The sequence below is a fragment of the Bubalus bubalis genome, chromosome 24 (assembly GCF_019923935.1).
Source record: "Bubalus bubalis isolate 160015118507 breed Murrah chromosome 24, NDDB_SH_1, whole genome shotgun sequence".
Taxonomy (NCBI): Eukaryota; Metazoa; Chordata; class Mammalia; order Artiodactyla; family Bovidae; genus Bubalus; species Bubalus bubalis.
This window is the reverse complement of record NC_059180.1, coordinates 16,400,268-16,424,264: the sequence shown is the minus strand read 5'-3', so window position 1 is coordinate 16,424,264 and position 23,997 is coordinate 16,400,268. Positions and strand designations below refer to the sequence as shown.

Sequence of the window (23,997 nt, the reverse complement as noted above, 5' to 3'; positions counted from 1 at the left end):
GTTTGGTATTCCTCATTCCTTTATCTTTTATTTTTTGACTGGGCTGAATAGCCTGTGGGATCTTAGTTCCCTCACCAGGGATTGAACCCAGGCCCACAGCAGTGAACGTATGGAACCTTAACCACTGGACCACCCAAGAATTCCCTCATTTGCCTATCTTGGTATCTTTGCATATATGTGTATCCCTGGACAACATATACAGATCTTTCATGTTTCATTTTCAAGTTTATATAAATAAAACCTTTTGTTTTCCTTTGCCCACTCCACATCCTGTTGGTGATATTCATCGGAGTTGACAGATGTAGCTCCCAGTTTTCTCTGCTGGTGGGTTTCCACCGTGTCACTAGACTGCACCTCCGCCGTCCACTCCCCCAGTGACGGCCTCTGCCGTGTCCACTGTGGGCCATTACAATCTGCACTGAGCCCTTGGAGCCCGCTCCCTTAGCCCACGTGCTGGTTTGTCCAGGTTTATACCCAGGGATTTGCTAGGCAAGGGGACACACCAGTCTTCTTGACAGATGCTGCTAGATGCCCTCAGGGTGACCGCACCAACATAAGCTTTTGGCAAACTCTTTCCGTGCCTCAGCCCAGGCAGGAAGGCGCCTCTGCCCTTTAACGGCATTTGGAATTATTTCAGGTTTGGGTTGTTTCCTTTATTTATTTATTTGGCTATGCCGCATTGCATGTGGGATGTTAGTTCCCAAACAGCTTGTGGTTATCTTAGTCCCTAGACCAAGGGACTGAACCCATGCCCCCTGCAGAGGAAGTCCACAGTCTTAACCAGTGGCCTGCCAGGGAAGTCCCCCTCTGCCTTTTAACTACCTCCAAACAAAATGACTTAATGCCACCTGTTAACATCTAGCTTGTCAAGCCCCTCCCCAGACCTCCTTCCCCCACTTTTACAACGGGCCTCTCACAACCTCCCTGCCTGGGGCAGCCAGCAGCTAGTATAACACCCAGAGCAAAGGTGTTGCCAGCAATGATTCTGAAGACCAACAGGCAAACATCTCCCCCTAGATTTGCCATTCTGGCTGTGTGCCTCTGGGCAAACCGCTTTTCCTCTCTGAGCCTGCATGTTCCCACCTGCAAAATGGGGATACGGGATAGGCACCTTCACGGACAACAGGGGCATGATGATGATAAAACAAGCCGGGAGATGCGACAGGCGCTCCATAGATGAGCTGTGACTATCTATCACCTTTGGAGCCCACAGCTTTGCAAAGGATGCCAACGACTCTGCATCTCACTCAGGCCTACTCTGGTTGTGTAAGACAGAAACTCCCCATCAAGCCGGTTGAAGGAAACTGGTCATTTATTGGCCCAAGTAACTGGCAGTCGGAGGGGATGTCTATCTTCAGCTTGGACTGGGTCCAAGCATTCTGACACCACCAGGAAGCCAGCCCTGCCCATCTCCAGGCCGTCTCTCCCCTCCACGCTGGCTTCGTTCTCGGGAGACTCTCCAGGTGGGGGGGCTCCAGGGCCACGTTCTCCCTGCTCCACGACTGCCATGAACAAGAAAGCTTCTCCTTCCTGATGCTTCTCGCCCACATCCAGTGCTGGGCCTCATTCTGACCAGGTTGTCACACGCTTGCGCAGGGAAGCCAGTCACAACAACCAGGGTATCCACCAGACCCTGCGACTTGGAACAGGGTCTCAGAACAGCAGTTGTAGAACCACCACTTGGGAGCTCCTTAGGAATGCAGAGTCCATCCAGGCTCCATCCCAGATTGACTGAATCTGAATCTGCATTTTAGCAAAACCCCCGGAGTCATTTGTATATCCAAGCCTGAAGAAGACTGTGCTGCCCGTTAACACTTTCAGTTGCTTAGACAATTTTTTAAAGTTCTGTTTTATTAAGAACCACAAAAATTAAGAATTAAGAAGGTCCTCTGAGGTCAGTGAGTCAACTCCTTTGTTTTAAAGATGGAGAAACTGGGAGCCAGTGGGGAAGGTCTTGCCCACCCAGTGCTTCCCCATACCCCCTTCTCCCATCATCACAGTCGTTGCCTGCCACTTCCAAGGACTATCTCGTGGGCAGACATGTCCGAGCCCCAGGAGTGCCAGCCGGGGTCAGAAACAGCCTCACTCAGAAAGCAACGAATCCCAGGCTTCATGCAGTCACTCACACACACCTGGTCGGGACCCTTGGGAGCACGAAGGGCCTGTGAGAATGGAGATCCAGAAACACACATGCATTCACACAACCACACAAGCCTTCAGACACAGCCCACCCTCACCCTGACTCCGACCCACTGGCCAGCCAAAGCCAAGAGTACTGCAGACCGCACCAGCCTTTATTCTCTGACAGAGTAGGGCTGGGGCCGGGGTGGTTCACTCTCAGGCTGCGTCAGAAGGTGCAGAGTTCGGGGGCCACAGAGACTGGACCCCAAAGTGACAATAAGTTAGGGGGAAAATTCTCAGGCTTTTGTCAGGCCACAGCCGGGGCAGGTTGCCAAGTGGGGCCCCACAGAGCCACCGCCAGCCGCCCAGCTCAGCACTCCCAGGCGAGGCTGGTTCCAGAACAGGCACGGCTGCACGCTGAAACACAAGAGGACAGGGAGATGGGGAGGGGCTGTGAGTCAGGGGGGAGGTTGTCGGTGGGGGTCAGAGGGGATCCCCAGAGTCAGACAGAGAGGACTGAGAGGGTGGGAAGGGTCAAGGGCCTGCAGGCCCAGGGCAGGGCTGGGGCGGGCGGGGCCTCTCACCAGGCCCTCAGTTCAGCTATAAATTCTCGTAATCTGGAGCTTCCTCGTCCTCCACCTCCTGGGAATTCTGGGTGTCTGTGAGGAAAGGGGAGGCTACTCCTCAGCTCATAAAGCGAACCCACCCCTATCTTCAAGGCGGCTCCCTCAGGGTCTGCCCCACCTCCCCCATTCCCTACACACACACACACACACACACACACACACACACACACACACCAGACTTGGTTTTCGCTCCGGGCTGCAGCTCCTGGGACACGTTCACATATTCCCGACTCCCATCTGTGGGGACAGATCAGAAGGTGGGACAGCCACACCCAAAAGGGGACAGGTCACACGGAGGATGAGAGAGCAAGAGGACACCCAGGCAGAGGGCGAGGGAGCCACGGGGGGGCAGGGGACTGGAGACACCCACCCCAGGATGGCATGAGAGTAAGGATGGGGTAGGGGCAAGAGGGAGGGAGGGAGGGATGGCAGACCCCAGGAGGGCATCAGGAGGGCCCCCCACACTCACTCAGAGATGCGTCGGCACTCTCCTCACTCTCAGGAACATTCACGTAATCTTCCCCTGACTCCACTAGAGGAAAAGCATGGGTGCCCCGGGGACTGTTACCCAGACTCCCCAAATGCAGACACCCAAGACTTCCCACGTAACCAGCCCGAGATGCCTGCACACAGGAACCTCCCCCCCCACCACCCAGAGATCACGCCCACCATCAGCCCGGAGTGGTACAGAGAGGCCGGCCCTGTGACGCCCATGGCCATGGAGAGAACCTGGGCAACTTAACCAGAACTGATCAGAGGAAACAGAATTGTGGGAGGAGAGGCAAGAGACCCCAGCACATCCCCCAGGCTGGCGAGCAGGGACACAGGGAGCAGCTTGGGGCGGTGGGGCCGGGCGACATGTGTGGAGAAGGAGACAGCACGCAAGGCTGGGTGGTGGCAGAGGCGTCATCAGCCCCACTGGCTCCTCCTCCTCAGCCAGGCCTGCCCTGACCCCCTCTCCTGTCCTCGTCCCTTCCTGGTGCCTCGCGCCATTGACGCCATCTTATTCTTTCAGGGGTTGACTTATTTTCTCCATGAGGCTGTGGACAAGCAGGTTTCAGAGCCAGAATGCCCAGGTTCAAGTCCAGCCTCAGCATTAACTAACCTCAGATGATCTACCTAAACTCTCCAGCCCTCAGTTTCGTAAAATAGGGTGAGGAACAGTACCCACCGCAGAGGGGTGTTGTGAAAATGGTGAGTTAAATAAAATAAGGTCTGTCATATAGTAAGTGCTGCCAAGCTTCTGTTAAATACACAAATCATTGTACAGATGGGACAAATGAGAGGCAGGAGGGGAAGGGAGAAGCTCAAAAGCCCCTGGGAATTATGAGGTTTTAATATTAATAAGTTGGTCGGGAAGATCCCCCAGAGAAGGAAATGGCAACACGCTCTAGGATTCTTGCCTGGGAAATCCCGTGGACAGAGGAGCCTTCCGGGCTACAGTCCACGGGGTTGCAAAAGAGTCGGACTTGACTTAGTGACTAGATAACAACAACAAATACACATAAAACTCTTAGTAGTGCATGTACTAGGCCCTCAGTAATGTGAGCTGCCTTAATCACAACTTTATCTCATTAGCAGTGATTATTTCAGGGGCAACCAGTAAGTATGCTGGATGAATTGTGTGAGTGGATGGACGAACATGAGTGAGTGAATGAATGAATGAAAATAAGCACCTGGACAGATGGTTTGGGGCCCAAGAGAGAGGCCATGAGCTAGAGATGATCTGGATGGCAAATAAAGCCAGGGTGTGGACACGATGGCACAGAGCAAGCATAGAAGGAAAAGAGTAACGGACACTGAAGATCACAAGACACTGATAAAAGCCTCCAAGAGGCAGGATGAAACCAAAACGAAGAGCGAAAAGTAGCCCAAAGGAAACTGAAACAGCACTGGAAGCAGAAGAAAACTTTCCAAAGAAACCCAGAAAAGACAGCTGATCATCACTATTCTTCAAGATTTGCAAGATGATATCGCCTTCATGAAACAAGAGAGGAGGCTCTGAGAAAGGAATATTCAGAAATGAGGGAAGAGCTTTTGGACAAGAAAGACAAAATAAAAGCTCGGAGTCAAAAGAATAGAGTCAAGGAAATCTTGCAGACAATAAAAGCAAACGACAAAGAGGGAAGAGGAGAGAAAAGAAAAGAAGACTGGAGCCGGAAGTCCCCTAGCTGAAGGACAAGAGGGCTAGAAAGAGAGAAGCGAGAAGATGGAGGGCCACAAGGATCCAGGAGGAGAGGGAAGACCCGAGGGGCCGCAGCACGGAGGGGCAGGGAGTGGTCAGACGGCCGACTCACTGGAGAAGGCGCTGTCTCGGAGGCCGGGTTTGCTGGACGCAGGAGCCGGTGAGACGGCATTGCCAGTGCTGGTGGCCGGGTCCCTGTCAGGAAGCACCACCCTGTGGGAGTCAAGGGTCAGGTGAGCGAGCAGCCCTGGCCTCGGCCCCCACCTCCCGCCTGGCCACTCACAAGTAGCCCTCGTTGTTATAGTCTTCTTCATAGTCATCTTCGTCTGCATCCTCACAGGCTGCCTCTGGGGGTGACCATACAGGGTCAGCGGAGCCCAGGACGGGTCTCAGCCGCCTCCCAGCCGGGGCCACAGGGGTCCCAGTCACACCCTCGTTCTCGTAGCTGGCCACGCTGTTGGCTGCAGAGAGAGCGTGAGAGGGAGACTGAGTCAGCTCGGAGGGGGCCTTTGCCCAGAGGCCCCAGCCCTGTGGGACCCGCTCCACACTTACCACTATCTGAGTCCTGCCGGGACGACGTCATACGGTGGGAGCCTCCGAGGGGCTGCGGGGACCTTCTGGGTGTCAAAGGTCATAGGTCATGCTGGGATGGGGCTCTAGGGGGAGAGGGCTTGCAACAGGGCAAGAGGCCCCCAGTCCGAGGTGAGGGGGTAAAAGGGGGGATTTGGCAGGGGGAGGGGTACTTACGGGATGGGGAGCAGGTCTGGCTGGCTCGGGAGCGGGTAGGGAGTGGTGGATGGCCGTGGGACGAGTGTGGCTGAGGACACAGTACCAAGCTGAAGGAATGACTCCACACCTCATGCCCCTACCCTGGACAAGGCCTCGAAGGGCAGACTGACCCCTGCCACCCCCGGGGCCCTGGAGAGGCCTGGGCAGGGGGACACCATCTCCCTCCCCACCCCCAGCTCAGGCCATGTGGGCGGCCACAGGGGGAAAATGGAACATAGGCACACGCTCTCCCAGGCCAGGGGACCCTCTCCCTGAACTCAAGGGAGGGAACACTCATGTACTCACGAGGCAGTTTGATCATGATGCTACTTGGGGTCAAACTGGCAGGAGAGACACAGCTCGGGTCAGCAGCTGGGAGAGGCCCTGGACCCCACCCCAGTCCCCCAGGGGCCCAGCCCCACACTGGGCATTGAGGGAGTCAAACGGGGTCGACAGGGCGGACTCACCTATCGGAGACGGCAGTGTCGTATGAGCCTGGGGAAGAGAGGGCCCGTGAGGCAGGAAAAGAGGGTGACGAGGGCAGAGGGTGATGGAGTATGGGGCTCTCAGCGTCTCCGCGTGCAAGAAAGAGTTACAGACAGTTAAAGGGAAGGAAGGGGTCAGAGAATGGAGTGAGGATCCCTGGCACTGTCAGGGCATCTGGTCAACCCACCGGCACCCACTCACCTGGCAGCTCCCGGCAACGCACGCACAGAGCCATCAGCAACACGGCCAAGAGAGGCAGCAGCAGGGGCCCCAGCACGTAGACAGCCGGGCTGACCACCTCCATCTGCTTGGACCAGGCCCAGCTGCTCGCTGCACACCCCTCCACACAGAGAAGCAGCAGGGCAAGGGCCAGGCCTGGAAGGGTACTGGCAGCCTGCTGGGAGCCTGGTGGAGGCGGGGGTTCCTCTGGATCCCCTCCCCTCGCTGGGCTGAGCGGGCGTCAGCGCTGGTTCTGGAAGACCCTGGACCCCAGGGTGGTCAGGCCAGGGCCTGGGCTGGCGTCTGGGGCACCAGCCACCCCTACACAGACCCTGTGCCCCAGCCCTACCTGCCCCTCGCTCCGTGCCCGCCTCTCCTCAGCGCCTGCCTGCCTGTGGCAGGAAGCTGTGGTGAGCGCCGGGTGAGGGCAGGAAATCATCGGGGCTCAGCCGGCTGCACCCGCCCCCTTCCCACCCCCACTCAGCCAGTGAGGAGGGGGAGGAGGCCACCTCAGGAGCCACCCTGGGCCCTCCAGAAGGGTCAGCTGGTCTCCCTGGCAAGGGGCAACTCATACTGGGGAGAGGAGGGAAAGGTGTTTACAGGCTGGCCAGCGGCCGTGGCCTCCACAGCCATGGCTCACAGAGGCAGCAAGGAGAGGCTCCAACACCGGGAATTCTGAGGGGCCCCCAGTGTGCCCACCCCCACCTCGCCCAGGCCGGCCTGCTAAGAAGGGCGGGCTCTAGGGGAGACACGGGCATGACTCACGGTCACACAAAGCCAGCTCACTCCACCCCAGTGCTCACCGGCCCAGAAGGACAGGGCTTTGCCCCAGGGCCCACGGGGGTCACCCGACAGCCCCTGGGACCCTGGGACTAGAGAGGGAGCATCTCCCACCATCCAGAGGTCAGAGGTCCCTAACCCAGAGAGACTCCAGCAGGCACTTGGGGTTCTGGCTACAAATTTTATTCAGTTACAAATAGCACCGAGCCCCCAGGGCTGCTCCAGGGGCAGGGGCTCCCCCGTCCCGAGCCCCCAATGTCCCCACTTGGCCACCCATGTAGTGTGTGGGAGCTGGAACATGGCCCAAGGCCCCTCCCAGAAAATGGGCTAGCCGAGGAGTTGGGCCCCGGGCACCTCCCGGGGTGGGCCCAGGGCCAGCTGTAACAGGTCTGCAGATAGCAAGCGGTGATCCCTCAGATAAGCACGCTGGACACAGGGACCCGGGTGGAGCGTCCTCGCTGGGGCACCACGATCCGGTCATCAGTGGGCCCGGTTTCAGGCAACAGACCTGCTGGGGAAGAGAATCAGAGCCAGGGCTGGATGGAAAGACAGACACAGGCCCAGGGAGGGGACAAACAAGCAGTGGCAAATGGACAGAGCAGCAGAGCTGGGCACACAGCAGGGTATGAGCCCATGGGTCAGGCAGCCCCGAAGCCGAGGAAGGGGAGGGCTGAGGACTAAGAGAGGCCAGGTACACGGGGCTGGCCGGGCAGACAGACGGACAAGCAGGCAGCATCATGAAGCTAGACAGGGAGCTGTGGACGGACAGAGGGGAGGCCCGACCGACCCTGCACGTGCAGCTGAGCCTGCCGGCGGTCGCTCTCAATGAAGATGGCGGTGCCCAGGAAGGCTGCGCCCCCGAGCGCCCCCACAAAGGCGCAGAGCATGAGAGAGAACTGCAGGGCCCGGAACTCGGACAAGAAAGAGGGGGGCCAGTCCCGGCGCAGGCGGTCAGAGATCTGCAGGGAGACAGGGAAAGAAAGATCAAGAGAGGGACTTCCCTGGCGGTCCAGTAGCTAAGACTTGGCCTTCCAGCACAGGGGGCGTGGGTTCGACCCCTTGTCGGGGAGCTAAGATCCCGCATGCCTCACAGCCAACAAACCAAAACATAAAACAGAAGCAATATTGTAACAAATTCAACAAAGACTTTGCAGAATTTTTCATCAAAAAAATTTAAAAAAAAGAAGGAAAAGAAAAGTCAGAAGAAGAGGCATGGAAAGGAAGCCCCCAAACTCCAGAAGAACGAAGAAGACTTAAGCCAGGACCTCACCAATGGAAATCTACCAAGACAAAATCCTGCCGGCAGAGCTGAGGCTTCGAGATGAGGGGTGCCTGGCACTGGGACTCGGATGCCTCACCTGGACTGGACCCTCTTATTTGGCCTGTGCTCAAGCCGCTGGCGACTGGCTGGTGCCAGGAACGTAGGGTGCCCCTGAAGCCTACCCCAGGCCTGGCCAAGAGGTCCTGCTCACCGAACCAATGAGGTACGGGCTCCCAGCATCACCTAGCAGGTGGGACAGTACAATCTGGAAGGCTTCGGCAGTGGAGCGTCGTGTGGGGATCACCACGTACTGGTGGGAGAGAGGAGCAGGAGGCAGAGTGTAAGGACAGGACCGAGGCACACCCTAGGCTGACATCAGGGGAACCCCAGCTCAGAGGTGTGGCTGGGATGAAGGGCAGGGCAGGCCCAAACTACAGGCCCACTTGGGGCTGGAAGTCAGTCTCAGGACTAGGTTCTGAAAAAGGGGTGACCATCACAATTCAAGACAAGTGAGGTTCCCTATGGGGCTTCCCAGGTGGCCCTAGTGGTAAAGAACGTGCCTGCCAATGCAGGAGACATAAGAGACATGAGTTCAAGCCCTGACTCAGGAAGATCCCCTGGAGGAGGGCATGCAACCCACTCCAGTATTCTTGCCTGGAGAATCCCATGGACAGAGGAGCCTGGAGGGGTACAGTGTCAATAGGGTCGCAAAGAATCGGACACGACTGAAGCGACTTAGCACACATGAGGTTTCCTACCCACCGCCCGCTCCCATCAGCCACTGGGGTAACCTTGGGCCAGCCACCTACTTACCAGCAGAATATCAGCCACAATGGCCCAGTTCATGGACAATAGTGTCTCTCCAATAAAAATGAAAATCTGGAGGATGGGAGGTAGGTGGTGAAGGAGGGGGCATGGGGTGGGTCTCACCACAACATGAGCAGACATGTGGAGGGCTCACCAGGTACCAGGCCCCTCTATTAATTCCTTTGACCCTCACAACACCCGCAGGAGACAGGTGCTAATAGCAATCCCATTTTACAGCAGTTGACACTGAGCACAGAGAGGTTAAGTCACTTGCCCAATGTCACACAGCTAAGAACGGCCAGAGCTGAGATGCAAACCCAGGCATTCCTGCTCCAGAGTCGGCTCTGACCCCAGTCCTGCCCCTCAGTGCGTCATCCCTCCACCCTGGACCCAGACCACCCCCCTAGACACCTGCTGGCTACTCACATAGGTGGCCACGATGCTGCCACGGGCGCAGGCAAGGGCCAAGAAGAGGAAGGGCGCAGAGCCCAGGAGGCCAGCAGCACAAACCAGTGGGTCAGCCCGGGGGTTGGTGCGGCGGAGGCGGCGGCTGATCTCCACACCGAGGCCCACACCCAGGACCCCGGTGAGGCAGGTGATGAGTCCAAAGATGAGGCTAGGGGAGGGGGAGGAAAAGGGGAGCTAGTCCTTCTGCCTGGCAAGCCCCCTAGCCTCACCCCCAAGGCCCAGAGATGGTCCATCGCAGCCACGCTCACAACCCAGGTCTATCTAGGCACAGAACCCCATGGCGCACAAAGCTCCAAGAGGAAGACAACTACTCCCAGACCAGGAAACCGAGACTCTGCGAGAGGAAGTAGCTGTGGAGTCAGGATTCAGACTCTCCTTGCCTGAGTCTGAATCACAGACCCTCTCCACTTCATCCCCTGCCACCTGCAGGGCCCCCCAGCCCAGTCCCCATCCAGGTACCTGTCAGAGGAAGAGCAGGAGTCTCCAGGAAGGCAGGGTGGGGTCTCCCCCAAGACCACACGGGAACGCAGCAAGAAAGCAGGGGCCCAAAGAGCCAGGGAGCCCGTGACAAAGGCCACAGCAGTGAAACCAAGGGAAGACAGGATGAAACTGGGACTGTAGACAATCAGGAGGGAGGAAGTTAGACTCCACTGAGGTATCAGGGTCAGAGACCTTTGTTCTTCCTCTCTGGCTTATTTGAATTGTCTGGGCACTGGGTGTAATGGTTGTCCCAGCTCCCAGGATCTGGGCCTGTAATTCAAGTAGCTGCCACAAAGGGGCCAAGGTGATAGCATTCCTTGCCTTGGGGTAGGGTCAGCTGATAGAACACACAAAGACCACACCCATGTAAATCTCAAAACAGACCCCAGGGAATCCCTGGGGGCCTCAGATGTTAGGTTAGGATGGAACTAAACTCAGATCAAACCAGTCAGTTTCCAGTAAAGGAAATCAGTCCTGAATATTCATTGGAAGGGCTGATGCTGAAGTTGAAACTCCAATACTTTGGCCACCTGATTTGAAGAACTGACTCACTAGAAAAGACCCTGATGCTGGGAAAGACTGAAGGCAGGAGGAGAAGGGGACGACAGAGGATGAGATGGTTGGATGGCATCACCGACTTGATGGACATGAGTCTCAGCAAGCTCCCGGAGTTGGTGATGGACAGAGAAGCCTGGCGTGCTGTAGTCCATGGGGTCACAAAGAGTCGGACATGACTGAGCGACTGAACTGAAACTCACTTTCTGGCCAGAGCCCTCAGATCTGCCCACCACGACGTGGGGTTCAGGGGGGGTGAGTCTGAGTGGCGCTCCACAGCTCCCCTTGGTGGCTCCCGTACTACCAGGAACAGCAGCACGACAGCCAGCACTCCTAGACCTGGCGTCACCTGGGGAAAGAGCGGGCTTCAGGAAGGGAACAGGCTGGGAGGTACTCAGCCCTGGGGAATGAGAGACCATGAGGGTGTGTAAAGGCAATTCAGGGCCCGAGACCTCAAACAAGCAGTGAGTGTTGCTCAAGGAAGTTAGACCTGTGGCTGAGGGGAGGGGTGACTGTCACTGTCCGTGGATCCCGTTTCTGCAAGCCTGACTGCTCCCTCCTTGGCAACCACGGACTTTCCCTAACTTTCTTTTGGGAAACCACTCCCTACATCTCTCAACTCATTTGGTTCAAACAGGGTGGGGCTTAGCCAACAAGAGTCACATTAACCTCCCAGGCCTTGGTTGATTCAGTGGAAGGCATGTGACCCGCATTCATCTAATCAGACACCATCCAGGACTACTACTCAAGGATCCAGGCTGCTAAAGTTTCTAAGTGGGAAGATAAACATGTGGAGCTTTTATTTGCTTGAGAATGAAGATAACACAGAGGAAAGTAGAGCTGAGAAAAAAGATGAGCAAATTCCTGGGACAGTGTGGCTGTCCTGGATCCAGCTTTACCTGAAGCTCACCCTGGGACTTTCCAATACAGTCCCATTAGGGGGCTTACAGTTTACGATGGCTTCTGTCACCTGTAACCAAGAGTTTTATCTAGTGTGTGGCTTCATAGTGAGGGCAGCTAGGCTTCCCGCAGGCTTAGCAGAGTGAGCAATGCCTTAAAGGGGGGGATGCCTGAAGGTAAAAAAGGGTGAATCAGTGAGCATATTGCTGACCTTCCCCCAGGCTGTGACCCAACTCACCCGCAGAGCCCAGTGCCAGTCTCCGGCCACATCCTTCACTTTGGAGCCTGCAATGTAACCCAGACCGCTGGGGAAAGAGGGTGGGGGAGGAGACAGCTGGTCAGTCACGTCCCAGGCGAGGCCCTCCTGCCTCCCTATCAGGCTCGAGGTCCACTCACCTGCCCACCGGGATGGCAAAGTAGAAGACGCTGAGCATCCGACTCCGCTGGTCTGCCACGAAGAGGTCAGCGATGAGGGTGGGCGCGATGGTGGAGTAACTGGCCTCCCCAACCCCCACCAGGCCCCGGGTCAGGAGGAGCAGCCAGAATCGCTGGGGAATGAGATATGGGGGAGGTGGCACCCCGCACTGCGGCCAGCCTCCCCGCCAATCTCACCAGCCCGCTCTGGGGAGGTGGCGGGGATGGCAGGAGAGGCCTGGGTTTCAGAAGCAAACAGACCTGAGCTTGAATCCTGGCTCCACTACTTACTAGCTGTGACTTTGAGAAAGCAACTTAACCTCTCTGAGCCTCAGTTTCCTTATCTGCAAAAGGGGATAATAACAACAACTTGTTCACATAACTACTGTGAGAACTGGACCACCAAAGGTCTATTCATTATTTTGCACCTATTGGTGCAAAATAAATCTTTATTTCTATCTCGTCCACCCATCCAAGACCCCAGTAGTGAATAATGATCTTAGGTGGGGGTTTACTTGTCTGCCAAAGACACTAGAAGCTAAGGACAAGGCACGATCACCCAAGGAGAGTACGTAGTGTCCAGGGCTGAGGAGACAGAGTCCCAGGGCAGAGAGTGACAACAGACAGAGGAGAGTTTAAAGGACTAAAGAAGCAACAGCCAGAGAGGCGGGGCAAAAACCAGAAGAGGGGAGTCAGAGAAGTCAGAAGCGTTTCCGGAAGGAAGAAGTGGGTCAACAGAGCCAGAGGCTCCCAGAAGATTAAGGGAGAACAGGCCTAGGAAGTTGGGAGCTACAGTTAGCAACTGAGAGGGCCCTGTTGACTTTGGCAATGGAGTGGTAGGGGCAGGTAAGCCAGCCGTGCTCAAGGCGGGAGTGAGAGGAGAGGAAGTACAGGCAAAGCAGAGCCTTTGACCGGTTGCCCCTTCACCCAGACTGGAGCTGGGTAAGGGGGCCTTTGGGGAAGTCTGGCTAGGAAAAGGAAGACAAACACAGGGCAGTCGGGTAAGGTTTTTCCCAAGGCAGAGGAACAGGAGCGTTTGGTATGCAATGGAAGGAGTCAATCGCCAGTCAAAGGGCGAGAGGGGATGATGGACAGAAGAAGGTTCTGGAAGAACAGGGGAGAGGATGGGGTGGGCAGATGATTCAGGCAGGCAAGGGATAAAAGATGGTATGGACCAAGGGAAGCACATAAGCTCCCCAGGCCCACTCTGCAGTGACTCCAAAGAGCAGCAGCAAAGACTGATGGGAGGGCTGGGGCAGGGGGTGGGGGTGGGGGGTGGGAGCAGGAACCAGCATGGGACCTCACCTCTCTGGGGATGAAGGACGACCCCAGTGTCACCAGAGACCAGAAGGCAATGCCCCCGCACATGAGATACTTCCGATTGTACCTGTCACCCAGGTAGCCAAACACAGGTGCCAACACCATGTAACTGGAGATGAACACTGAGGGGAAGCAGAGAGTCACAGCCCAGCCTCAGTACCCCGACCCCACCCTCCACCCCAGCTTGAGAGTATGAAGAAGGATAGAATAACTCCCAATCCTGAAACCATCACAGCTTCCTTCTGGGGTGTGGATGGATTGGGGTTGGGGGAGTAGTCATCCAACCCCGTCTGCAATGTCTTTCAAATCTTCCACTGTAGAATGGATGGCCCAGCTGACTTATCCTATCCTCCATACCCTGGCCCGAAATCTTATCTGATCCACCCCTCCCTACCTCTCCAACCTCACACAATGGCCCAACTGCCAAGTTCAATACCAACTTAAGGCTTTGGTATTGAAGGCTATGGAGATGCTGTCCTCTCCATCTCTCAATCTCTCCCCTCCCCTGAGCTTCACAGACCTCAGCTCCTTTACCTTCGGCTCAGAAACCTTCCCAACCACCACATATCCAATCTCTATCTCATCTACTCTGTCTTCTTTGACATAACAGTTATTCCTATAGAATACTATCTCATTATTAGTTTAGGGACTGTTGCCCCCTCATGCACAGCAAAACGTTAGCTCCAGAAGAAAAAGACCTTGCCTGTAATGGGCATGACTGTGTTTCCATCCCTTAAAACAATGCCTGGCACAAAACAGGTGCCCAGCAAACATAAGTTGAATGAAAACGTGAACAAGGTTGCCAAGAAAGACCTGTTTCTTCCCTAACTCAACAACTCTTTGGAGCTGGGCAGAACTGGACCTGTGATCCCATTCTCATTCCATCCAACTTTGGCTTAAATATCTCCATTTCCTTAGTGGCCTGGAGTGGAGCAAAAAACACTGCAAGACCTTGTTTCAAACTCTTCTTCTGCCTCAAACTCGATGTATGACCCTAAGCAAGTCTTAACTTTTCTCCAAGCCTCAGTTTCTTTATAAAAGTATAGCTTTAAAAATATTTTTTCTTTATAAAAAGACTACCTACTTCCTTTATAAAATAAGAATAATAACCCAGATTCTTTGGCTGATAAAAGGATTAGAAGACAATGAGAGTAAGAGGTCTTGCCATGCTCTTTGGATGTCATCAGCACTCCCTCCAGAGCCTGGCACAGGTAGGTGCTCAGAAATGAATGAAGGAGGGAACGAAGGTAAAGAGGAGTAGGTCTTGGCTTTGCCTCTCCCACAAATCCCAAAGTTCTGAACAAGTAACACTCACCTCTTCCCCTCCTGCCACTATTTACTGGGTGCCTACCATTTGCTGATATTGCACAATCCACTTCACAGGCATTACCTCATTTAATCCTCACATCAGCCCTAGAGGAGGTGAGTCTGGTTATTATGAGTTCCATCTCACCCACAAGGAAAGTGAGGCTTAGAGAAACTGAGGGCCTTACCTACCATCACATTCAGTGAAAAGCTGATGTTTAAACCCATGTCGGCCTAAATACCATTACACTAAACTGACTCCCTCTTGAAATCTCTTTAAATGTGGTGTCCTATTCAAACAGGACAGTTTCAGGGTAGAGTCGAGGCCATCTCCGCTAGCTCTGGCCACAGTACCTCCCAAAAATGAGGCCCCAAGCCAGCATGTGTCCTCAAGGAGGGCAGGACAGAAAAAAGAGCCGCTGTGTGTGCCTAGCCTCCACTTACCGGTCTGGATGAGGCCGGAGCTACCGTCTCCGATGTCGAAGAACTGCTCAAGGTCCGGAAGGACTCCTGGGAAGGAGAAGACTCAGGATGGGCCGTCCGAGGCAGCCCCACTCAGGACCCCGCTCCCTTCCCCTCTTCTAACTTTCTCCCAGAAGTCAGTACCAGCCACGGTGAAGCGGTCCATGTAGTTGAGGAGGTTGATGTAACACAGCACGGCCACTATGAGAGCCGAACGGCCCGAAGACAAGCCCGTGATGCGCTGCAGTCCTTCCTGGTCTGGGACCTCGGGATCCTCGGACTTCGGGTTCCCCATGGACACCGGCAACCCTGGCGTGCCGGGCGCCGGCCCGTCGTCCGTGTCATCCGCCTGGCTGAGGAAGGGCGCGGTGTCGGACCCGGACATGGTCCCGGTGGGCCGCGGGTCCCACCGACGATCCCACCTGCGAGAGGAGGAGGCTGGAGAAAGGAGGGAACCCAGGCGAGGGAGATGTGCCTGGACACACGAGAGGAGCTTGCCCCGAAGCACAGAGCCGGGGGATGGCAGCCGGGCTCTATCATGCGTCCCCGCGCCGGCGGACACACCGCGCGGAGGGGACCAGTGGAACTCGGGTGAGATCGGAGACAGGAACGGGTTGAGGAGAGTTTGTGATTCTCTGCTCCCCGGTTGAGGCCACCCCTCGCCCCGGGTAGGAGCCCACTTGCACTCGCGGTCGCTCAGCCAGGGTGCTGCAATACGGCCACCGCCATGTTGCCTAAGAGCCGGTCATGTGACCCTGGAGCAAGGGCTGGGGCGGTAGACGCCCGGGCGCCCGGCGCGGCTACGGAAGCCGAGCGCGCCCCTGCGGCCTCGCAGCCCGTGTCAGGTGACTCTGGCCGCTCGCTGGGGTCCTCCGCCGGCTGCGTTCCCGCCGCGACCAGCGACCTAAAGGTGTCTGGGTGAACTGGTGCAGTGCCTCCCCGCTCCGAATCTCTGGCTTCCTTATTTGCAGCGCTGCTGGGCAGACCTCTTATCGAAGGAGATCAAAAGAGATAATGGAGCCTTAAAAGGTTCTGGAAGTAGTAAACATCTCTCATTTCAGTTCAGTCGCTCAGTCGTGTCCGACTCTTTGAGACCCAATAGCCTCTAGACGTGCCAACAAACAGCTCTTACTCTCTCCCCCACGGTGTCCAGGTTGGGGCTTTCATACGTGTTGGATGAATGAATGAATGGTGAACAGCGCGACCCCGTCCCTACTTCTCCAGTTCCCCAACCCAACTACCGGTAAACCCCTGAACTTCCCAGCGGATGTTGAAGAAAGCATCCCCAGACTCCACCTTCTGGAGCCCGTGTGTCCTCATCTCCCAGCGGGACCAAGGTCCTTGCGCCCTCAGATGGTCTCACTTGAAATAGGCAGGGGATAAGGACTGTGGCTCAGATCACGAACTCCTTATTGCCAAATTCAGACTTAAATTGAAGAAAGTAGGGAAAACCACTAGACCATTCAGGTATGACCTAAATCAAATCCCTTATGATTATACAGTGGAAGTGAGAAACAGATTTAAGGGCCTAGATCTGATAGACAGAGTGCCTGATGAACTATGGACGGAGGTTCGTGACATTGTACAGGAGACAGGGATCAAGACCATCCTCATGGAAAAGAAATGCAAAAAACCAAAATGGCTGTCTGGGGAGGCCTTACAAATAGCTGTGAAATGAAGAGAAGCAAAAAGCAAAGGAGAAAAGGAAAGATATAAGCATCTGAACGCAGAGTTCTAAAGAATAGCAAGGAGAGATAAGAAAGCCTCCCTTGGCGATCAGTGCAAAGAAATAGAGGAAAACAACAGAATGGGAAAGACTAGAGATTGCTTCAAGAAAATTAGAGATACCAAGGGAACATTTCATGCAAAGATGGGCTCAATAAAGGACAGAAATGGTATGGACCTAACAGAAGCAGAAGATATTAAGAAGAGGTGGCAAGAATACACAGGAGAACTGTACAAAAAAGATCTCCACGACCAGATAATCATGATGGTGTGATCACTCACCTAGAGCCAGACATCCTGGAATGTGAAGTCAAGTGGGCCTTAGAAAGCATCACTACGAACAAAGCTAGTGGAGGTGATGGAATTCCAGTTGAGCTATGTCAAATCCTGAAAGATGATGCTGTGAAAGTGTTGCACTCAATATGCCAGCAAATTTGGAAAACTCAGCAGTGGCCACAGGACTGGAAAAGGTCAGTTTTCATTCCAATCCCAAAGAAAGGCAATGCCAAAGAATGCTCAAAGTACTGCACAGCTGCACTCATCTCACACGCTAGTAAAGTAATGCTCAAAATTCTCCAAGCCAGGCTTCAGCAATATGTGAACCATGAAATTCCAGATGTTCAAGCTGGTTTTAGAAAAGGCAGAGGAACCAGAGATCAAATTGCCAACATCTGCTGGATCATCAAAAAAGCAAGAGAGTTCCAGAAAAACATCTATTTCTGCTTTATTGACTATGCCAAAGCCTTTGACTGTGTGGATCACAATAACTGTGGAAAATTCTAAAAGAGATGGGAATACCAGACCACCTGACCTGCCTCTTGAGAAACCCATATGCAGGTCAGGAAGCAACAGTTAGAATTGGACATGGAACAAAAGACTGGTTCCAAATAGGAAAAGGAGTACGTCAAGGCTGTATACTGTCACCCTGCTTATTTACCTTATATGCAGAGTACATCATGAGAAACGCTGGGCTGGAAGAAGCACAAGCTGGAATCAAGATTGCCGGGAGAAATATCAATAACCTCAGATATGCAGATGACAGCACCCTTATGGCAGAAAGTGAAGAGGAACTAAAAAGCCTCTTGATGAAAGTGAAAGAAGAGAGTGAAAAAGTTGGCTTAAAGCTCAACATTCAGAAAACGAAGATCATGGCATCTGGTCCCATCACTTCATGGCAAATAGATGGGGAAACAGTGGAAACAGTGTCAGACTTTATTTTTTGGGGCTCCAAAATCACTGCAGATGGTGATTGCAGCCATGAAATTAAAAGACGTTTACTCCTTGGAAGGAAAGTTATGACCAACCTAGGTAGCATATTCAAAAGCAGAGACATTACTTTGCCAACAAAGGTCCGTCTAGTCAAGGCTATGGTTTTTCCTGTGGTCATGTATGGATGTGAGAGTTGGACTGTGAAGAAAGCTGAGCACTGAAGAATTGATGCTTTTGAACTGTGGTGTTGGAGAAGACTCTTGAGCATCCCTTGGACTGCAAAGAGATCCAACCAGTCCATTCTAAAGGAGATCAGTCCTGGGTGTTCATTGGAAGGACAGATGCTAAAGCCAAAACTCCAGTACTTTGGCCACCTCATGCGAAGAGTTGACTCATTGGAAAAGACTCTGATGCTGGGAGGGATTGGGGGCAGGAGGAGAAGGGGACAACAGAGGATGAGATGGCTGGATGGCATCACTGACTCGATGGACATGAGTCTGAGTGAACTCCAGGAGTTGGTGATGGACAGGGAGGCCTGGCGTGCTGCAATTCATGGGGTTGCAAAGAGTCAGACACGACCGAGTGACTGAACTGAACTGAACTGAACTAAGGAGACTGCTTTCCAATTAGTGTTGGAGAAGACTCTTGAGAGTCCCTTGGACAGCAAGGAGATAAAAGCAGTCAATCCTAAAGGAAATCAACCTTAAATAATCATTGGAAGAACTGATGCTGAAGCTGAAGCTCCAGTACTTTGGCCACCTGATGCAAAGAGCTGACTCATTGGAAAAGACCCTGATGCTGGAGAAGATTGAGGGAAGGAGGAGAAGGGGGCAACAGAGGATGAGACGGTTGGATGGCATCATCAACTCAATGGACATGAGTTTGAGCAAACTCTGGGAGATAGTGAAGGACAGGGAAGCCTGACGTGGTGCAGTCCATGGGGTCAAAAAGTGTCAGACATGGCTCAGTGACTGAACAACAAGGAGACTCCTAGCCCCAAGGGGACTTGAACACAACAGAGCCCTGGCACCAAAACAGCTTGGTTCTTAAGCATCTGCTCACCCCAATCGCCAAGCTACAATTAATAAACATACACTCTAAGTAAAACTAGTGTTGTCGTTTAGTTGCTAAGTTGTTTCTGACTCTTTAGTGACCCCATGAACCATAGCCAGCCAGGCTCCTTTGTCCATGGGATTTCCCAGGCAAGAATACTGAGGCTTCTCCAGGGGATCTTCCTGACCCAGGGATTGAACCAGAGTCTCCTGCATTGCAGGTGGATTCTCTACCACTTAACTACCCAGGAAGTTAACACTCGTTGAACTGTAGGTTTAAAATAAGTAAACGCTTAGGCATGTAAATTAAATTCCATTAAGCACCTCTGGACATGAATGCAAATAAAACTTTCTGGTTATAAAGACAAATATTTTGATGCTAACTGGTTTTGGCAAATGGGAAAAATATTTGATTCTTCACCAAGTACAGGTACCTTTTATTTTCTTTTCGGCCATGGGGTATATTAGTTCCCCAACCAGAGGTTGAACCCATGCCCTGCAGTGGAAGCGAGGAGTCCTAATCACTGCACTGCCAGTGAGTTTCCCGGGTGTCCTTTAATTTTATGGATGTCACAATTAAAATTCCTTTAAGGTCAGATAAATAAGATTAAAATTCCTTTAAGGTCAGACAAATAAATACATCCATACAGGTCTATTGGTTTCAACTGGAGCCCAACTTTTTGCTCTGGAAATTGTGGTTTGTGAAATATAAGTACATGTGCAATTTTTGGGGAAAAAAAGTTCACCTATGACAAGTGTCACAAAAAAGAAGTCTGGCATGCGGTGTTATAAGGACCTGATGACAGGGGCGTTTGACCCGGTCAGGGAAGTTTGATAGCCTCTCTGAGGAAGTGGTCCTTGAGCTCTGCAAATAAAATAAGAGCACTTAGCCCTCAAGCCTGGGCTTCTCTGGTGGCTCAGACAGTAACAAATCTGGCTGCAATGTGGGAGAGCCGGGTTCGATCCCTGAGTCAGGAAGATCTCCTGGAGAAAGAAATGGCAACCCATTCCAGTATTCTTGCCTGAAAAATCCCATGGACAGAGGAGCCTGATGGGCTACAGTCCATGGGGTTACAAAGAATCAGATACCACTGAAGGTCTAACACTTTGATTTCACTTTTCGAGCCTAGAGCCCATGCTCCACAACTCGAGAAGTCCCCGTGTGCCTCAACTAGAGAAAAGTCCGTGGGCCATTCCGAAGACCTACTGCAGCTGGGAAAAAGTTTAAAAAAAAAAAAAAAGAAGCATTTTGCTCAACATCCTGCAAAGGTTAACCTGCCGCAGCTGCTGCCCAACAGCACGCTTGGTGTTCAGACGAAGAGATCAAGTTGATAATCAGGTGAAGCACTTTGTGCTCCAGACAGAGGAAGTTAAGGATAATAGGATGCTCTGGGATTGGAATAAACAGGCTGTTAGGTAGTTAATACTCATTTCAAGAAGAGTTTTAATGAACCCTGATTGGTGCATCTTCCCGTACATAGAAAAGTACTATAATCATTAATTTGAGAAAACTGTTCTTTGTTTTTTGTTCTTGTTTTCTGTTTTTGTTTGTTTGGGACCACACCTTGGGGCATGCGCGATCTTAGTTCCCTGACCAGGGATCAAACCCGTGCCCCCTGCAGTGGAAGCATGGAGTCCCAACTGCTGGACCGCCAGGGAAGTCCCTGAGAAATCTGTTCTTTGTGACTGGCAGTAATCTTTTACCAAAAAGTATACTAACAGCTTGTATTTCCTGACCAAAATATATGCATGTAAATTGACCTTGCCTGCTAGCTCTTTGGAGCAGTTTCTCAGTAAGCTCCTGAATAAAACCTCAGTTGTTGGGGAGGAGTCAGGCAGCAGAAGAGCATGTGCAAAGGCCCTGTCACAAAAGGAAGCACAAGGAGCACAAGGATCTGAAAGGGCAGTGTGGAGAGCAGTGAGAGCGGGAGACTGGCTTGGGAGCAGGCAGGGAGCAGGCTGGGCCGGCCTGTTTAAGGATTTCCTTCATTTTGAGTCCAATTTGCATTTGAGAAAATCACTGGCTGGATGGGAAGGGTTCAGAGATGCAGCAACCCGTGACACTAGGCTGCAGGCTGTGATGGCCTGTACCAGGATGGGACAGAGGCAGGGAAGTGAACTGTTTTGGGGCAGTTGATTTGGTGATGGAGAAGATATGGGAATGAAAGAGGTGTGTGTTAGTCGCTCAGTCGTATCCAACTCTTTGAGACCCCATGGACTGTATATAGCCCACCAGGCTCCTCTGTCCATGGTGTTCTCCAGGCAAGAATACTGGAGTCGGTAGCCATTCCCTTTTCCAGGGGATCTTCCTGACCCAGGGATCAAACCCGGTGTCCTGCACTGCAGGCAGATTCTTTACCATCTGAGTGTGGCTCCATGAAAGAGGTATCAAGAATGAAACTTAGAGGGACTTCCCTGGCAGTCCAGTGGTTAAGACTTTACAATGCAGGGAGTTGGGGTTCAATCCCTGGTCGGGGAGCTAAGATCCCACATGCCTTGTGGCCAAAAAACCAAAACAAAAAACAGAAACAATATTGTAATAAATTCAATATAAAGACTTTTTAAATGGTCCATATTTTTTTAAAAAATCTTGAAAAAAAAAAAAAGAACAAAACTTAGGGAATTCCTTGGCAATCCAGTGGTTAAAATTCCTAGGACTCCATGCTTCCACTGCAGTGGGGGCTGGATTAAATCCCTAGTCAAGGGAACTAAAATCCCACATACTGTGTTGCTGCTGCTGCTAAGTCACTTCAGTCGTGTCCGACTCTGTGAGACCCCATAGATGGCACCCCACCAGGCTCCCCTGTCCCTGGGATTCTCCAGGCAAGAACACTGGAGTGGGTTGCCATTTCCTCCTCCAATGTATGAAAGTGGAAAGTGAAAGTGAAGTCACTCAGTTGTGTCCGACTCTTAGCGACCCCATGGACTGCAGCCCACCAGGCCCCTCCGTCCATGGGATTTTCCAGGCAAGAGTACTGGAGTGGGGTGCCATTGCCTTCTCTGACAGCCAAAAAAAAAGAGTGCAACTTAGGTTTGGGGCTCATGGATGGTAATGGGGTTCTTTGAGATGAAGGATTTATTTATTTATTCAACAGACATTTGTTAGGTAACTACTATGTGTCAGACACCGGAGAAGGCAATGGCACCCCACTCCAGTACTCTTGCCTGGAAAATCCCACGGATGGAGGAGCCTTGAAGCCACCACAATAAGCCCAAGCACTGCAAGAAAAAGTAGCCCCTGCTCACCACAACTACAGAAGGTGGCACGCGGCAAGGAAGACCCAGAACAGCCAAAAATAAATAATTTAAAACCAGAAATGCAGCATTTCGGGCCCCGCCCCCAAACTGTGGGTCCCCCATCTCCATCATGACAAGCTCCCCACCTGATCTGTGTGCACACCGAAGTGTGAAAAGCACACAGCTTCTTAATTGAGTCATCAGCAGGCCCACCTGGTTTTCCATCTTGCTCTGCATTCTGTGGCTGTGTGGCCTGGGACGGGTTATTTCATCCAAGCTTCTATTTCTCTTCTGTAAAGTGGGAAGTATCACACCTGCCTCCCAGGATCGCCCTGAGGATGAATGTGATTAGAAAAAGTGCTGAGCTTGGTACATGCTACCAGATTAGGGCTCCTTCAAGTTCTGAAGGTTTCTCATCGGGAGAGTGTTAGAAAGATGTCCTGACAGGTGATCAATCTGTTTGATTAGAAGGATGAATAATCACTGTCATCAGAGAACTGCAAATCCTTTTACAATGCAGACTCTTTCCTGAATCCTCCCCAGATGAAGTGCCGAGAAAGAAGAAACTGGAACCTTCTAGTATCTGCTAATGCATTTATCATAAAGAGGTCCAGCCACTTGTACTCAAGTGCAAATGGGTAGGTGCACATTTGAGGATCCGTGATTCCATCCCTGGCTGTAAACCTGAGGAAACCCCACTCGGGGCCACTACAGCACAGCTGTAATAGCGCCATCCTGGGCTAGGATGGGGTTTGCTTACAAATGGCAGAAATCCTCCAAAAGTAGGGATTTTTTTTTTTTTTTTTTGTCTTGCCACATGGCTTGCAAGATCTTAGTTCCCCAACCAGGGATCAAACCCGGGTTCCAGGAGTGAAAGTGCGGGGTCCTAACCACTGGATTGCCAGAGAATTCCCATCCAATAGCAGTGATTTAAATAAGACAGGAAGTTCCCCTTCCTGCCAAATCCAGAGGTCAGTGGTGCGGGGCTAGTAAGATACTGTATGGAAGTTGAGACCCAGGTGCCTTCTCTCCTCGTCCTGCCCTGCGTGGCTTCCTTCCCCAGGGTCACCAGGTGTCCACAGGGATGCTCCACCTCCAGTCAGCAGCTTGAAAAAAGCCAAAGAGAAGGGCACACGCTGCCCACTTAGGACTGATCCTGGAAGTCAAACCCCATTTCCCTGTATTGGCATTTGGCCACACTAGGGCTACAGTGGAGGCTGGCAGGCACTGTCTTCACCCTGAACACTCTGTGCTCTGCCAAAAACCGGGGGTTCTGAAGAACAGATGTGAGGGGCCAACTGATGGTCTCAGCCACGGGATTCATGGGGGTGGTAGGTCACATGGGGAGGCAGAGACAGAAATCCTCAAATATATACAAGTTTAATGTATTCCTGTTTATTCTGTTGACACTGAACATATCATTTTAATGTATTCAGACTTATTAATGGATATATCTTACCTGAAAAAAATGAGCTATACCATATCATGGATTATTTAAATATTAAAAATTTTCTTTCTATATTTCCCACATTGTAAGTTCAAACGAATGCTACATTCCAACAACAAAAAAAACTTTTTAAAGAGAGTGATGTGCTTTTGCCAAAATCATACCACATA

General features: G+C 52.6%; 2 protein-coding genes across 6 annotated transcripts; both read right to left on the bottom strand.

The window, feature by feature from the left end:
* Positions 1–1,294: 1,294 nt before the first annotated feature.
* On the bottom strand, positions 1,295–6,824 carry LAT (linker for activation of T cells). 4 transcript variants are annotated; one of them, XM_006070547.4, is made up of 11 exons: positions 6,388–6,823; positions 6,168–6,273; positions 6,007–6,041; positions 5,680–5,749; positions 5,485–5,546; positions 5,216–5,393; positions 5,045–5,145; positions 3,217–3,279; positions 2,922–2,984; positions 2,706–2,780; positions 1,295–2,538 (listed from the first exon to the last, which is right to left on the bottom strand). In XM_006070547.4, exons 1-10 carry the CDS (start codon positions 6,488–6,490, stop codon positions 2,722–2,724), a joined length of 840 nt encoding a protein of 279 aa, XP_006070609.1. In that variant the 5' UTR covers positions 6,491–6,823; the 3' UTR covers positions 1,295–2,538; positions 2,706–2,721. The 4 variants fall into 4 exon arrangements, with proteins under 4 accessions (XP_006070609.1, XP_006070608.1, XP_006070610.1 ...); XM_006070546.4 differs by having other exon boundaries at positions 5,485–5,549; positions 6,388–6,821; XM_006070548.4 differs by having other exon boundaries at positions 5,485–5,549; positions 6,168–6,195; positions 6,388–6,817.
* A 528-nt stretch (positions 6,825–7,352) lies between these two features.
* SPNS1 (sphingolipid transporter 1 (putative)) lies at positions 7,353–15,929 on the bottom strand. Of its 2 annotated transcripts, XM_006070549.4 has the most exons (13): positions 15,838–15,916; positions 15,302–15,579; positions 15,140–15,205; positions 13,376–13,512; positions 12,053–12,204; positions 11,895–11,961; positions 10,960–11,105; positions 10,181–10,336; positions 9,680–9,869; positions 9,260–9,325; positions 8,658–8,756; positions 7,973–8,144; positions 7,353–7,696 (listed from the first exon to the last, which is right to left on the bottom strand). In XM_006070549.4, the coding sequence occupies exons 2-13, from the start codon at positions 15,540–15,542 to the stop codon at positions 7,599–7,601; spliced, it is 1,590 nt and encodes a 529-aa protein (XP_006070611.2). In that variant the 5' UTR covers positions 15,543–15,579; positions 15,838–15,916; the 3' UTR covers positions 7,353–7,598. The 2 variants fall into 2 exon arrangements, with proteins under 2 accessions (XP_006070611.2, XP_006070612.2); XM_006070550.4 differs by having other exon boundaries at positions 7,353–7,693; positions 15,302–15,929.
* Between the last annotated feature and the right edge of the window lie 8,068 nt (positions 15,930–23,997).

Excerpts from the sequence above, each read along its gene's own strand:
- SPNS1 (XM_006070549.4), bottom strand. The coding sequence starts at position 15,542 with ATGTCCGGGTCCGACACCGCGCCCTTCCTCAGCCAGGCGGATGACACG. Across the intron at positions 15,206-15,301 it reads GGACCGCTTCACCGTGGCTG|GAGTCCTTCCGGACCTTGAG; the intron begins GTACTGACTTCT and ends TCTCCTTCCCAG. Across the intron at positions 11,106-11,894 it reads ACTGGCACTGGGCTCTGCGG|GTGACGCCAGGTCTAGGAGT; the intron begins GTGAGTTGGGTC and ends CTCTTTCCCCAG.
- LAT (XM_006070546.4), bottom strand. The coding sequence starts at position 6,490 with ATGGAGGTGGTCAGCCCGGCTGTCTACGTGCTGGGGCCCCTGCTGCTG. Across the intron at positions 5,750-6,006 it reads CATCATGATCAAACTGCCTC|CCACACTCGTCCCACGGCCA; the intron begins GTGAGTACATGA and ends CTGTGTCCTCAG. Across the intron at positions 5,550-5,679 it reads CCAGACCTGCTCCCCATCCC|AAGGTCCCCGCAGCCCCTCG; the intron begins GTAAGTACCCCT and ends TTTGACACCCAG.